General features: G+C 40.8%; 1 protein-coding gene across 1 annotated transcript in view; it reads right to left on the reverse strand.

Moving 5' to 3' along the window:
* Positions 1–211: 211 nt before the first annotated feature.
* LOC109910450 (deleted in malignant brain tumors 1 protein-like) overlaps positions 212–14,642 on the reverse strand; it is a 53,877-nt gene continuing 39,446 nt past the window's right edge. Inside the window, exons 9-15 of the mRNA XM_048604381.1 lie at positions 14,049–14,363; positions 13,397–13,471; positions 11,953–12,258; positions 10,077–10,208; positions 1,495–1,581; positions 1,325–1,408; positions 212–394 (exon numbers count right to left, since the gene is read on the reverse strand). Of these exons, the coding sequence (XP_048460338.1) occupies positions 339–394; positions 1,325–1,408; positions 1,495–1,581; positions 10,077–10,208; positions 11,953–12,258; positions 13,397–13,471; positions 14,049–14,363 (1,055 nt within the window). The 3' untranslated portion in view covers positions 212–338. The remainder of the gene's footprint in view (positions 395–1,324; positions 1,409–1,494; positions 1,582–10,076; positions 10,209–11,952; positions 12,259–13,396; positions 13,472–14,048; positions 14,364–14,642) is intronic.

A 14,642-nucleotide genomic window follows, 5' to 3' on the forward strand; every position in this document is an offset into this window, starting at 1 on the left:
CTTTCAGAAATGAGTAAGTATTAAGAATAGATTCTTTAACAAGTAGAGTTCAAGTTTGTTGACAATTTTAAAAGCCAACAATTCACATATTTGCAAGAAAAGCTTGAAACACTACTCTACAGTATAGGACTGAATGATATTTATTATGCTCAGTATGAAAGATCACATTTCATACACGATTTCATTCATTTAGCTTTTTACAACAGGCTGCATGAGTCATTACAATATCATTGCACATTTACTTCAATAATGAAACATAACTGACCAATGTGAGATATATTGTCACAAGTTTTTTTCCTCTGGAACACAAGTGGTGAATGCCATCACAGCTCGTCAAATTATTGTACGTCCTCATATTCTGTTCCAAATTCAGCATCGAATGAAGTAAATGAGTCTGAAAAAGGAGAAATGGGCTGGTGAAATGAACTTATACTATTCAAGTTAAGCCCCAAAATAATCAGCATAGTTTGCTTACATTTTATGAATCCAGTGCATTGCCAGTTGGTTTATTATCAATTAATATTACTCCATTTATTCATTCAGCCATCACCAACTCAACAAAGGTTATAACTGTTTTAATCATGAACCTAACTGCTATGTATTTTTGATTCCTCTGAAACCTATTTAACACTTCAAAATAAAAATGTTTTACATTTAAAAATGGAAATAGCTTAATGGAAAATGCATGGCATAAGGACTTGTCAGTTGATTTGAAAATAATGCTTAATTTCGATTTCTAATTGCTGAGGACATGTTAGCAATTTGTGTCTTTTCTATTCGCGATACTTCGAACGGCTTTAATATGTATCATGTAAATGTACAGAATTTGTTTATGGAGCCAATCTTTATATTTCTTCTGTCTCTTCTGAACACTGAACAGAAGGATACTTGGAACATTTATACTTAAATGAACGATATGGCAGATCTTTGTATTTCTTTGGATGTCCAGAAGGTGTTTCTGAATTCTTTTATTCAAAGAAAATACGCAATTTCAAGTATTTTGTCCAAAAGTTACCAAATGAATTATCAAACAGTGAAGTTGACTGATGTTCATCGACAATGCATACAGACATCTGAGTAAAATCATTCTATTAACTGCTGAGGGTGACGAATAACGAGGCAAGTTTACTTCAGTTAGAAGCTGCAATTTGAGTTAACATTCATACGTTACATAGTATCCACATTAACGAATGACTCCAAACTTAAAAGAAAGTCATCTATTGTTAATATGGTAACTTGACTATGAGGCGATTATTTTATCTTGTCTTGCTCTCTGCAGCAGGGTCGAGATAGAATGTTGTGAGAGAGCCGCAAACTGGCTTACTTTGCATACGTGTATGATCACCTTCATGTAACTCGAGGTCAGTAAAACATTCCAGCTGGTTCAGTGAGCTGTCAGAGTGCAAATCTACAAATGAAAAACATTGGAATCTTAAAATTCACATTTGATTGAAATATAAAGGTATTGTGTGCATATTTCTTAAAGATAATTACCTGGGCTCACACCAAGGTTGTGAATCTCAATCTCTTCGTAAGCAGGGTCAGAAAAGCGGCTAGTAGAATATTGTGTCCGTCTGTTGTCTGTGGAAACAAAACATGCCAGATTTTACAGGAACAAATGTCAAAGGTTATATTAATCTCTAATACCCGCTTTCCACCTTCCATCCTTCTTTATTGCTTCTTGGAAACTATCTGTTTTTGTGCTCTTGTGCAACCTTTTAAATTACATTCACTGAACCCGGAAGGATGCTAGGCCGGCAAGAAACTTATGCGCCCGTATGTCAATATGCATTTGTTTTGGCAATCAAGCATAATTGTTCATGAAATCCATGGTCATATTGAGGACAGCAACGTAGCTAAACCTGATTAGAACCACAACTGTAGCGATTGTAGGCCCTGGCTCCGTTACGAATGGTCTTAAAATTACAATGCAAGGCTCTGAATTTTGAATATGATATTAAATGACTTCAAACCTTTTCAATACGAATCATTAAACAACAACTTTTTTTTTGCTCTATGCATAAAAATATAGATCCTTTCAGATTGCAGATAATCTGGCTTCAATCTAACATCGAGTCAGGAGTGAAACAGAATAATCCCGATTTGCTTGAAAGGACACATCCAAAAACACTCAAGAAGAATGTTGTTGGTAATAGACAGGAAAGAGTATCTCAACTTCACATTGAGGACACACACCGTTGCATTATTTGGCTCGAGCATCGTGGTAAATGGGACTGGCAACTGAGGACAAGACATCCATGACGCACTCCAGGCCATTAGCAACAACGGACTGCACTTCAGTAAAATCTGCAATCTCATTGCCCAGTATATCCAACATTACGCTAAAGGCAAATGATAAAGCCTGGTTTAATGATGACATGCCAGGAGCAAGACCATGAATTGTCAACCTGCTGAAGCTACAAAACAAGATAACAGTTGTCAAAAAGCAAAGGCAGGTAGGGATAAACAGGCCCATGCTATTCTAAGCTGTCAGCACTGATTCAAGCTTATCTATGTACTGCCATGTTCAGTGGTGATTAATGGTCGAAAATTTTAAAAAATGCACTGGAGTTTAAGGCTCCATAAATATTCCCATGTTCAATCGTGGGAGACTCTGGAACATCTGTACACAGGTTGAAGCATTTGCAACAATTTTCAGCCAGAAGCACTGAATGAATGATCCAGCTTGACATCCTGCAGCGCTCAACACAGTTACAAATGCCAGTCTTCAGCCAATTTGATTCACTTCATGTGATATTAAAAAAATAAACTAGAGGGACTGGACACTCTGAAGCCTAAGGGCCTTGAGAAAATGCCAGAAATAGTATTGAAATTACATGCTCCAGAACTTGCCACACCCCTAGTCAAGATAAGACCATAAGACCATAAGACATAGGAGCAGAAATTAGGCCATTCGGCCCATCAAGTCTGCTCCACCATTCAATCGTGGCTGATAAGTTCCTCAATCCCATTCTCCTGCTTTCTCCCCATAACCCTTGATCCCCTTGATAATCAAGAACCTATCTATCTCAGTCTTAAGTGTACTCAATGACCTGGCCTCCACAGCCTTCTGTGGCAGTAAATTCCATAGATTCACCACTCTCTGGCTGAAGAAGTTTCTCCTTATCTCCATTCTGAAAGGTCTGCCCTTTACTCTAAGGCTGTTCCCTTGGGTCCTAGACTCTCCTACCAATGGAAGCATCTTCCCAACATCTACTTTGTCCAGGCCAGTATTCTGAAAGTTTCAATTAGATTCCCGCTCATCCTTCTGAACTCCAATGAGTATAGTCCCAGAGTCCTCAAACGTTCCTCATATGTTAAGCTTTTCATTCCTGGGACCATTCTTGTGAACCTCCTCTGAACCCGCTCCAGGGCCAATGCATCCTTCCTGAGATATGGGGCCCAAGACTGCACGCAATACTCCAAATGTGGCCTGACCAGAGCCTTATAAAGCCTCAGTAGTACATCCCTGCTTTTATATTCAAGTCCTCTCAAAATAAATGCCAACATTACATTTGCCTTTCTGACTACTGACTCAAACTGCAAGTTTACCTTGAGACAATCCTGAACTCGAACTCTCAAGTTTCTTTGCACTTCAGACTTTTGAATTTTCTCCCCATTTAGAACATAGTGCATGCTTTTAGTCTTCTTACCAAAGCGCATGACCTCACACTTCCCCATGTTGTACTCCATCTGACATTTCTTTGCCCACTCTCCTAACCTGTCCAAGTCCTTCTGCAGCCTCCCCACCTCCTCAATACTACCTGTCCCTCCACCTATCTTTGTACTATCTGCAAACTTAGCCGGAATGCCCACAGTTCCTTCATCTAGATCATTAATGTACAAAGTGAAAAGTTGCGGTCCCAGCACTGACCCTTGCGGAACACCACTTGTCACCAGCTGCCATCCTGAGAAAGACCCTTTTATCCCTATTTTCTTCTTTCTGCCAGACAGCCAATCTTCTATCCATGCTAGCACCTTGCCTCCAACACTGTGGGCCCTTATCTTACTCAGCAGCCTCCTTTGTGGCACCTTATCAAAGGCCTTCTTGAAGTCCAGGTAGATAACATCCATTGGCTATCCTTGGTCTACCCTGCTCTTTACTTCCTCAAAGAATTCTAGCAGATTTGTCAGGCATGACCTCTCCTTGATGAAACCATGCTGACTTTGCCCTATTTTACTATACACTTCCAAATATTCAGAAATCTCATCCTTTAAAATGGACTCCAAAATCTTACCCATGACCAAAGCGAGGCTAAGCGGCCTGTAATTTTCCATCTTTTGCCTTACTCCCTTTTTAAACAGGGGTGTCACATCAGCAGCTTTCTTGTCCTCTGGGACCCTCCCTGACTCTAGTGATTCCGGAAAGATCACCACTAATGCTTCCACTGTCTCCTCAGCTATCTCCTTCAGAACTCTGGGGTGTAGTACATCTGGCCCAGGTGATTTGTCCACATTCAGGCCAATCAGTTTTACTAGCACCTTTTCATTGGTGATGGCCACCATACTCTGGCTCTGCCCCCTGAATCTCTTGAATTTTTGGGTGATTAATCATGTCTTTCACTGTGAAGACTGATGCAAAGAAATTATTCAGTTCCTCAGCCATTTCCTTGTTCCCCACCACTATCTCTCCACCATCATTTTCCAGTGGACCATTGTCCACGTTTGCCTCTCTTTGCCCTTTATATACCTAAAGAAACTCTTACAGTCTTCATTTATATTACTCGCTAGCTTACCCTCATATTTAATCTTCTCCCTCCTTATTTCTTCTTTTGTTGCCCTCTGTTAGTCTGTGTAATCTTCCCAGTCCTCTGGTTTCCCACTGCCCTTCGCCACATTATATGCTTTCTCTTTTGCTTTCATGCTATCCCTGACTTCTTTAGTCAGCCATGATTGCCTCATCCTCTCTGTACCATGCTTCTTTTTCTGAGGGATGAATTTTTGCTGCGTCTCCTGAATTACTCCCAGAAACTCCTCCCATTTCTGTTCCACTATCTTTCCTGCTAAGCTCTTCTTCCAGTCAATTCTGCCCAGCTCGTCCCTCATACCTCTGTAGTCATCTTTATTCAGCTGTAATATCGTTACCTCTGATTCTATCTTCTCCCTCTCAAATTACAGAGTAAATTCTATCATCTTATGATCACTGCCTCCTAAGGGTTCCTTTACCTTAAGCTCCCCTATCAAGTCTGCCTCATTGTACAACACTAAATCCAGCATTGCCTGTTCCCTTGTGGGCTCCACTATGAGCTGCTCCAAAGAGCCATCTCATAGGCATTCCGCAAACTCCTTTTCTTGCAATCCACTACCAACACAATTTTCCCAGTCCACCTGCACATTGAAATCCCTCATGATCACTGTGACTTTGCCTTTCTTACACACCTTTTCAATCTCCTGGCGTATTTTGTGCCCCCGCTCTTGACTACTGTTTGGGGGCCGGTACACAACCCCACCTATGTTTGTTTTTCACCTTAGCAGTTTATCAATTCTACCCACACAGATTCTACACCTTCTGACCCTACTTTGTTTCTTCCTGTTGATTTAATTTCATTTCTCACTAATAAGGCAACCCCACCTTCTCGGCCCATCTGCCTATCTTTTCAATAGGATGTATACCCTTGGATATTCAGTTCCCAATCCTGATCCCCTTGCAGCCACGTCTCTGTGATGCCTACCATGTCATACCTGTCAGTTTTGATCTGTGCCACAAGCTCATTCACCTTATTCCTTTTACTGCATGCATTAAGATATAACACCTTCAGTCCTGTATTAACCCTCCCTCTTCTCATTTTCATTCATGTTTCCAGTGTTTGATTGCTAGCCTTTTCCAAACACTCTGTCCTATTTGTGTCTGTGCTGGAGACTTTAAGGGCCTCTCCTGAATTTTCCTTCCCTGTCATTTCTTTCATATTTTTCCACTCAGTTGAATCACCACTACAGATTTTAACCTGCTGCTTTGTTTCCTGTCAGGGCAAGTTTCACCATTCCTTCCCCCCCCGACTTTCTCGTTTAAAATTCTGTTGACCAGTCTATTTACCCTATTCATGAGAACATTGGTCCCAGCTCGATTCAGGCGGAGATCGTCCCAATGGTACAAATCCTTCCTGTTCCAATACTGATGCCAGTGCCCCATGAAAAGGAACCCCACCTTCCCACATCACTCTTTTAGCCACATATTTACTTCCCTTATTCTCATGTCCCTATGCCAATTAGTACGTGGCTGAGGCAATAATATGGAGATTATAATCCTTGAGGACCTGTTCTTTAATTTGGCTCCTAGCTCCTGATAATCTCTGAACAGGTCCTCTTTCCTAGTCTTGCCTATGTTGTTTGTTCCTGCGTGGACCACAACAACTGGATCCTCCCGCTCCCACTCCAATATCCTTTCAAGCCGGTCAGAGATATCCCTTACCCTGGCACTGGGCAGGCAACACACCATGTGGGACTCTCAATCCTGTTTACAAAGGATATTATCTATCCTCCTAATTATAGAATCCCCAACAACTACCATCTGTCTTTTTGCTCCCCCCTCTTGAATGGCCTCCCGTACCACAGTGCAGTGGTCAGTTGGCTCATCATCCCTGCAGCCCTTTTCGTCATCCACACAGGGAGCAAATAACTCGTACCTTTTGGACAAGGTCAAGAGCTGAGGCTCCTGACTGCAGGATCCCTCTACCTGCCTCGCTTACAGTCACACCTTGCTGTCCCTGGCCACTGACCAAATTTGAATTACTTAATCTACCAGGTGTGACTGAAACAAATCGTCCAGGTACTTCTCCCCCTCCCGGATGTGCCACAGTGTTTGAAGCTCTGATTCCAGCTCAACAACTCAGAGTTGAATTTCCTTGAGCAACCAACACTTGCTGCAGATGTGATCACTGCAGCTCGCAATGGGATCAGCCAGCTCCTACTTATTCCAGATATTCCAGAACAGTTACAACGCTGGCAAGTGGCAAATTGCCCAAGGTTGTCATGTGCAAAAAAAAAGCAGGCCAAGTCCAACCTGACCAATTACCACTACATCAGTCTTCTCTTGATCATCAGAAAAATGATGGAGGGTGTCATCAACAGTGCAATCAAGCAGCACTTTTTTTAGCAATAACCCGCTCACTGACACAGAGCTTGGGTCCCACCAGATTTAGATCCTGACCTCATTACGATCTTTGTTCAAACATCAAACACATATTTGACTGAATGTGGTATGAAGGAGCCTGAACAAAACAAGATTCAATCGGAATCAGGAAGGAAACTGTCCATTGGTTATATTCATATCTTGTTCAGTCATAGGAAGATAGTTGTTGTTGCTTGAAGTCAGTTATCTCAGCAGGAATTCTCCAGGGTGATGTCCTTGGACCAATAATTTTCATCTGCTTCATCAATGACTTACCCTCTGAAAATCATCACACGCAGACCCATCAGCCACCCCACCCCATCCCAGTAACCCCACATTAACCATGTCTAATCCACCGAGCCTCTACATCTCTGGAAACTACAGGGCAATTTAGCAAGGTCAATTTACCTAACCTAAACATCTTTGGACAGTGGGAGGAAAGCAGAGCACCCGGATGAAACCCACGCAGACACAGAGAGAATATGGAAACCCCACACAGACAGTCACCCCAGGCTAGAATCAAATCTGGGTTCCTGGTGCTGTGAGTCAGCAGTACTAACCACGGTCCCCCTGTGATGCCATGGGGCCTAGCTACATCACATGGATGACAGCAGTTCAAGAAAGCAACTCAGCACCACCATCTTAAAGCTAACTAAGGATTTGCAATGGATTTTGGTCCAGGTAGTAACACCCAGACCCTATTTTAAAAAAGAGAATCAACATCATCCAAGACCAGGAAGTCATTTTGTTTAGCATACCATTTACCATTTTCAACATCTGCTCTCCTCACCACCAACGAAGAATTTCAACAGTGTGTATCCCATCAACACCATTGCTCCTTCAACAGCACCTTGTAAACATTTGACCTCAATCACCTGGAATGACATGGGCAGCAGATACATGGGAGCACCATCACCTGCAAGCTGCTCTTCAATTCATATATCATCGACACACCTCTGAACCAATATCAGCTCTCTACTGTCTCTGTCTCAAAATGTTAGAACTCCATTCCTAGTGACACTGTGGTTCCTTTGGCAGCCGATAAACTACAACAGTTCAAATTGGCAGTTCACCATCACCATCCCCTGGGCTTCCAGTGATGGGCAATACATGATGTCCTAGCCATTGATGTGCACATGCTATGAATGATTTTTTTTTCATTTTTTTGAAAAAGCCGAATATATATTTGGAAATGAGTCTTTGATTAATTTGACTGATTAGCCCTTAGACTGGTTTTTGCATCACTATTTACTCACAATTTTATTTCTCTGGAAATTCCACGGATTCTCAGCCCATTCAAAGACATCAGACACTGATCAAAATTCATAAAATCATAGTCGTCATATAAGAAAAGCAAGAGGCTGTTTGCACCATCAAGTCTATATAGACCTAAAATCAGGTCATTGTTTAAATGGGGTCAGTTACCACAGTTTATGTATGTATTCATTTATATGATTTTGCACATATATACTCTTACTAAATGTCCCTATCTCATTGTCAAACTCCGTTGAATTTCCAAATGAAAGCAGTTCTCATTAAATTCCTGATAATCCTTCTACTAACTATTTCAGTTCTATGTCATCTAGCTACTGAATTCTCAGTCGAGTGAGATCGATTCCCTCATCCCTCCCTTCCCATCCCTCTCATTGCCATATATATATACATTTATACATATTAATTTAATCTGACTTAAGCCTCCTCTGTTGATTGAAATAATTCCCTACGTAATCAAGCATTATTTTTTAGAATACTGTGTGCAATTCTGGTCTCCATGCTATAGGAAAAATGTTATGAACCCTGACAGGTTTCATAAAACATTTACAAGGATGTTGCCAATGTTGGAGGGTTTGAGTAATTGGGAGAGGCTGAATAGGCTGAAGCTGTTTTCCCTGGAGCGTCAGAGGCTGAGTGGTAACCTACAGAGGTTTACAAAATCATGAGGTGAATAGCCAAGGTCTTTTCCCTGGGTGGGAGAGTCCAAAACTAGAGGGCATAGGTTTGAGGTGAGAGTAGAAAGATTTAAAACGGACCTAAGGGGGAACTTTTTCATGTCGAGGATGATGCATATATGCAATGAGCTGCGAGAGGAATTGATGGATGCTGGTAGAATAACAGCATTTAAAATGCATCTGGATAAGTAGCTGAATAGAAAGGTTTTAGAGGAGTATGGGAAAAATGCTGGCAAATGGGACCAGATTATTTTAGGATATCTGGTCAGCATGGACAAGTTGGGCCAAAGAGTTTGTTTCCAAGCTGTAAAACTCTATAACTCTTTGACTCTGCCCAATCTTTCGTCAGACCTCAAAATTCTTGTGGTACAGATTTTAAATTTTCCATCAGGAAACTAGAAATTGATGCTGATAACACGCTGTGGAGCTAAAGGAACACAACAGGCCAGGCAGCATCAGAGGAGAAGAAAAGTTGACGTTTCAGGTCGGGACCCTTCTTAAGAAATTACTCTTACTACCTCTAGAAATTGATGCTGTTTGTCTCACACTCGTCTGAACTAGGATGCAAGAAACATGACAATTGCAAAACAAAGGTTTCATGGAGACAACTAATATCTGCTGTATCCTGAAAGCAATGCACTGATCAATCAGAATCTATCTGACTGGTCTGAGAATTAAGGTGGACAGTTAATTGTCCCACTTGCCTCATCTCTATCCCAATAATGCTCCAACCAATCAGTACCCTTGTGTCATGCTGTACAAAATGCTGCCTCTTTATTTCAAGTCTGTTTCTTGTGCCTTTGTCTGATGAGAACTACATAAAACGTTTCAACCTCTGGTCTCCTTTCAGCAATGTTTAACGATAATTTTCCAATTGTGTAAAATCCTGGCACATTGTCTCTGTAACTAACATACAATCACATCCTTTCTGCAAACTGTAAGAATTATAGAATGATAACATTAGCAAGAATCAACAAAAATATTTATGGGGCATAACTTTTAATATGCAATAAACCAACCTTTCCGGAAGCTTCTCTGTAATTCTGCAGCCAAAGCAAGTGACACAGCAATCAAAAGGGTAACAAAAATACAAGGGATGATGAAAAAAGGGGGTCTCTGCTGGTTGAAGGACGCTGTGAATTTTTGATGGCCTGTAATCAAAAACATTTAATAATACAAACAAAATTGGCCTGATGCATTTCATTTACTTGGGGATACAACCAACATCTTGAATTGAAATAACAAGGTGTAGAGCTGGATGAACACAGCAGGCCAAGCAGCATCAGAGGAGCATGAAAGCTGACATTTCGGGTCTGGACCCTTCTTCAGAGCCTTCTTCTGAAGAAAGGTCCAGACCTGAAACGTCAGCTTTCCTGCTCCTCTGATGTTGCTTGGCCTGCTGTGTTCATCCAGCTCTACACCTTGTTATCTCAGATTCTCCAGCATCGGCAGTTCCTCCTATCTCTAAGCTTGAACTGAAATATTTGCCAAAGTGGACAACAAGCACATTATCTGGTCGGAAATCTGTTATTGCATTCATTATTACAATAACTTAGCATTTAGTTTGGATTCAGGAGGTTTCACAATCTGAATCTTGCACTTTCCAATGTTTTGTACAGCAATTGATCATAACCTGGTGTTAGCCACCAATTGCACTAACTATGTAGAAATGTTTGGAAATACCATGAATTGTAGCATGAATGGGGAAATAACGTAAAAATAAAACTTCAGTAATATGAAGAAAGTGACATATATTGAAGTTTAATGGTGACCTCTCAAGAGTTGGCAAAGTAAATGTTGCAGAAAACAGTGAAATATGCAAATGGTAAACTAAATGAATGGTGGTAAATAGTGCTCAGTATGGGTATGTGTTCAGTGATACACTTTGGACCTAAGATTGATAGGTTAGAGTATCTTCTAAATGAAGCCAAATGTCAGGTGCTGCATCTTGGAAAGGCAAATCAGGGCAGAACCTATACATTTATTGGTGAGGTCTTGGGGAGTGAATCAACAACGAGACCTTGGAGTGCAGGTTCATAGTTCCTTAAAATTGGAGTCCCAGGTAGAGGGACTAGTGGTTAGTGAAGAAGGTATTTGTTCTGCTTGCCTTTATCGGTCAGTACATTGATTATAGGAACTGGGAGGTTATGTTGCAGCTGTAAAGGACATTGGTTAACCACTCTTGGAATGCTGCGTACAATTTTGGTCTCCCTGCTATAGGAAGGAGGTTGTGAAACTTGACAGTGTTCAGATAAGGTTTACAAGGATATTGCCACAGTTGGAGGGTTTGAGCTATAGGGAGAGGCTGAATAGGCTTGAGGTATTTGCCCAGAAGTGTCAGATGCTGAGGGGGGATCTTATAGAAGTTTATAAAATCATCAGGGGCATAGATAGGTTAAGTACACAAGGTTTTTCTCCAGTATGCGGGAGTCCAAAACTAGGGGGCATAGGTTTAAGATGAGTGGGGAAAGATTTAGAATGGACCTAAGGGTCAACTTTTTCATATGAAATTAGCTGCCAGAAGAAGTTGTGGAAGTTGGTATGATTACAACATTTAAAAGGCATCTGGATGGGTATATGAATAGGAAGGGTTTAGATGGATATGGGACAAATGCTGGAAAATGGGACGAGATTTACTTAGGACATCTGATTGGCATGGATGAGTTAGACCAAAGAGTCTGTTTCCGTGCTGTACATCTGTATGACCCAATGACTTGAAGCAATGATGGTAATTATGAAATGATTATAATTGGTATTACACACAATGTCAGAATGGAGAATTCTTGGGGTTCTAATACAACTTTAGGTCACAGAGGTAGGGCAAATGACAGCATAGAGTGTTTTGAATGCAAGGTTGAGTGCATTAAAATCAAGATTCAATTTAAACTGGCATACCAGAACATATTAAATTGACATCTTCTTTATGTTCACAGTCATGATTGCCCATTACTGATAATTGGCAATCCCACAGGAATAATTCGCTCCCCTTGCATTTAACTTCATCAATCCAAATTGTGCCATTTCCTCCTTCAAATAGCACCTCTTGCAGAACTGTCACTGGGTGGCCACAATTTAATTGCCTACAGACAACAGCAGCATCCTGCTTATCCCAGGAATCATCACAAATTGTTCCCCATGTACCATTGAAGAATATTTCAACTCTTCCAGAGCAATTATTAAATCCTGCAGCCAGCCGCAATTCTGCAGAAACAAAATTATACATAAGAATTTGACGTGTTTTAACTTGTAATTGAATACAATTACTTTATTTTGTTTGCCTTGTTCAGAATACAAAAAAGAATGACACAGTGTGAACCATCTACAAAATGTAGTACAGTAACTGAGCAAACCTCCTTCAACGGCTCTTTCTTTACGCATAATCTTTGACTCAAAGATAGACAAGGTCACTACATGCATGGGAGTACAAGCAGCTGCAATGCCACTCGAAGCTACACCTCATCTAGAAATTCACCGTTATAATCTTGCCTTCATTGCCGCTCAATCAAAATCACCTACCTCCCCTATATAGCCACACTGTGAGTGTTCCTACATCCAAAAGACTGTTGCAGTTCATGAAGGCAGATTACCACCCTGTTTTCATGAGGAATTAGGGACAGATAATTAATGCCAGATTAGCCAGTGAAAGCCAGGTTTTGTGAGCGAATAACAAAAAGACCTCACAGGTCTGGGATAATTTGCTGCAATCCAAAAATTAAATTAATTGGCCAATTTACACAGCAGAAGATAACTGTTAACTCTCATTTTCATGAATTTTTAAAGAGAGAGAAATTTTAAAACATGGAAATGGAGACACTTTCATTAAAATTAAGCCTGCTGAGCGTAATTGAAAACCTAACTCACAGTTATGCAGAAATTTGCCAAATTCCAAATGCCAGGTCCCCTAACAGGGACAATTCTTTTCATTCCAGTGTGGAAAAACTGAGTAGGTCAGTCGGACAGCTGATGCTGTGTTGCTTTGTTCAGACTCGCTTCACCAATAATTTGTCCCAGGATTAATCTTTCAACCCTTCCCTTTAATTCGTAATACCAAATTATCAAGTGTTTAATGGCTACTGCCAATATAACCTATCCTGGTGGGGGTGAAACCAGCTGGCAGAAAGACAGGTGTGCAGTGTACTTCACTCTGGCAAGTGCACTCATTATTGTACATTAAAGAATTGGTATTAGTGATGCAAAATAATTGGTATTAGTGGTGTAAAAGTTAAGATGGTGGATAGGTCATAACGATTCAATTTGGTATTGATTTATGAAATTCCACAAAGAAACAAAAAAGGAATCCTACTGCATGACATTTCTTCGTATCCATATCAATAATTACCAAAATTTTCTGAAACTGGTTCAGTTTTCCTGTTCTTCGTGTCCCCCTCATGGCGTAGTTTCCTTGGGCTTAGTTCTAAAAAAGAAACATTTCATTACTTCAGCAACAACTCGTGTTTATGCTGTGCAATAAATATCCCAGGCCACTTCATGGGACTGTTTAAACACAAAATATAACATGGAGGCACAAAGGACATATTGGGTCAGAAGAGAAAAGTCACGTTCAATCATGTTCATATTTTAAGGAGGATTTGAAGACAGGGAATGTGATGTATGGAAGCAGAGAAGTGTAGTGAAGTAATTATGAAGCTGAAGACCAAAGGAATTGAAGTTAGCTCCATGAATTGTGCAGCAAGTACAATTGGAAATGCCCAAGATACCAGGCTTAGAAGATGGCAGGTATTTTGGAGAGTTATGGGGCTGCAGGAGTTTAAAGTAATAGGGAGTTGTTAAGCCATGAAGGACCTATTAACTGGGATGAAAATTTCAAAACAAATTGCTGCTTGACCAGGAAACCATGCAGGAGTGAGTGCAAAGGCATTATCTGGACACTAACAATAAACATGTGAATAGCCTCAAATTTATGAGTGAAAGAAATATTAAAACATTAGTGAAATATTTCAAGAGAAATAGATTCTATTTGCAGTTCTTACCTGAACAGATCACTCCAACATCGTCCTTGTGGTCACAGTCATGTTGGCCCCATGGTGAAGATGGACATTGCCACAGGAGTGTATCATGCAAACGACAGTTCACATCATCAAGCCAGATCTGTCCAGCACCACTTCCAAATGTATTAGCACTTTCCACAGATTGGGCAGATCCACAGCTGAGCTGTTGACAAACAACTTCTGCTTCTGTCTTTCCAAAGGAATCAGCACAAACCGTCCCCCAGATCCTATTATACAAAACTTCGACTCTGCCCTGACAGGGGTTCGCTCCATCCTGCAGCCTAACAGCTCTGTGGTCTATAGAACAAAGAATGAACTTTCATCTGGAGCAAAAACAGAAATTACTGGTGAAACGCAGCAGGTCTGGCAGCATTTGTGGCAAGAAACCAGAGTTAATGCTGCAGTCCAGTGACTTCATCAGAACTTGACAGTTCGGAAAAAAACTGATATTTATGCTGAAGAAGAGTTGGTAGGGGAATGGGGGAAGGGAGAGATGATCAGATAGATAGAGATGGAGCCCAGAAAGAGAGGTATGAAAGAGATAGGTAAACATGGGAATTACAGATGGCAGGCCAG

Source organism: Rhincodon typus, chromosome 13, assembly GCF_021869965.1.
Source record: "Rhincodon typus isolate 14 chromosome 13, sRhiTyp1.1, whole genome shotgun sequence".
In the NCBI taxonomy this organism is placed as follows: domain Eukaryota; kingdom Metazoa; phylum Chordata; class Chondrichthyes; order Orectolobiformes; family Rhincodontidae; genus Rhincodon; species Rhincodon typus.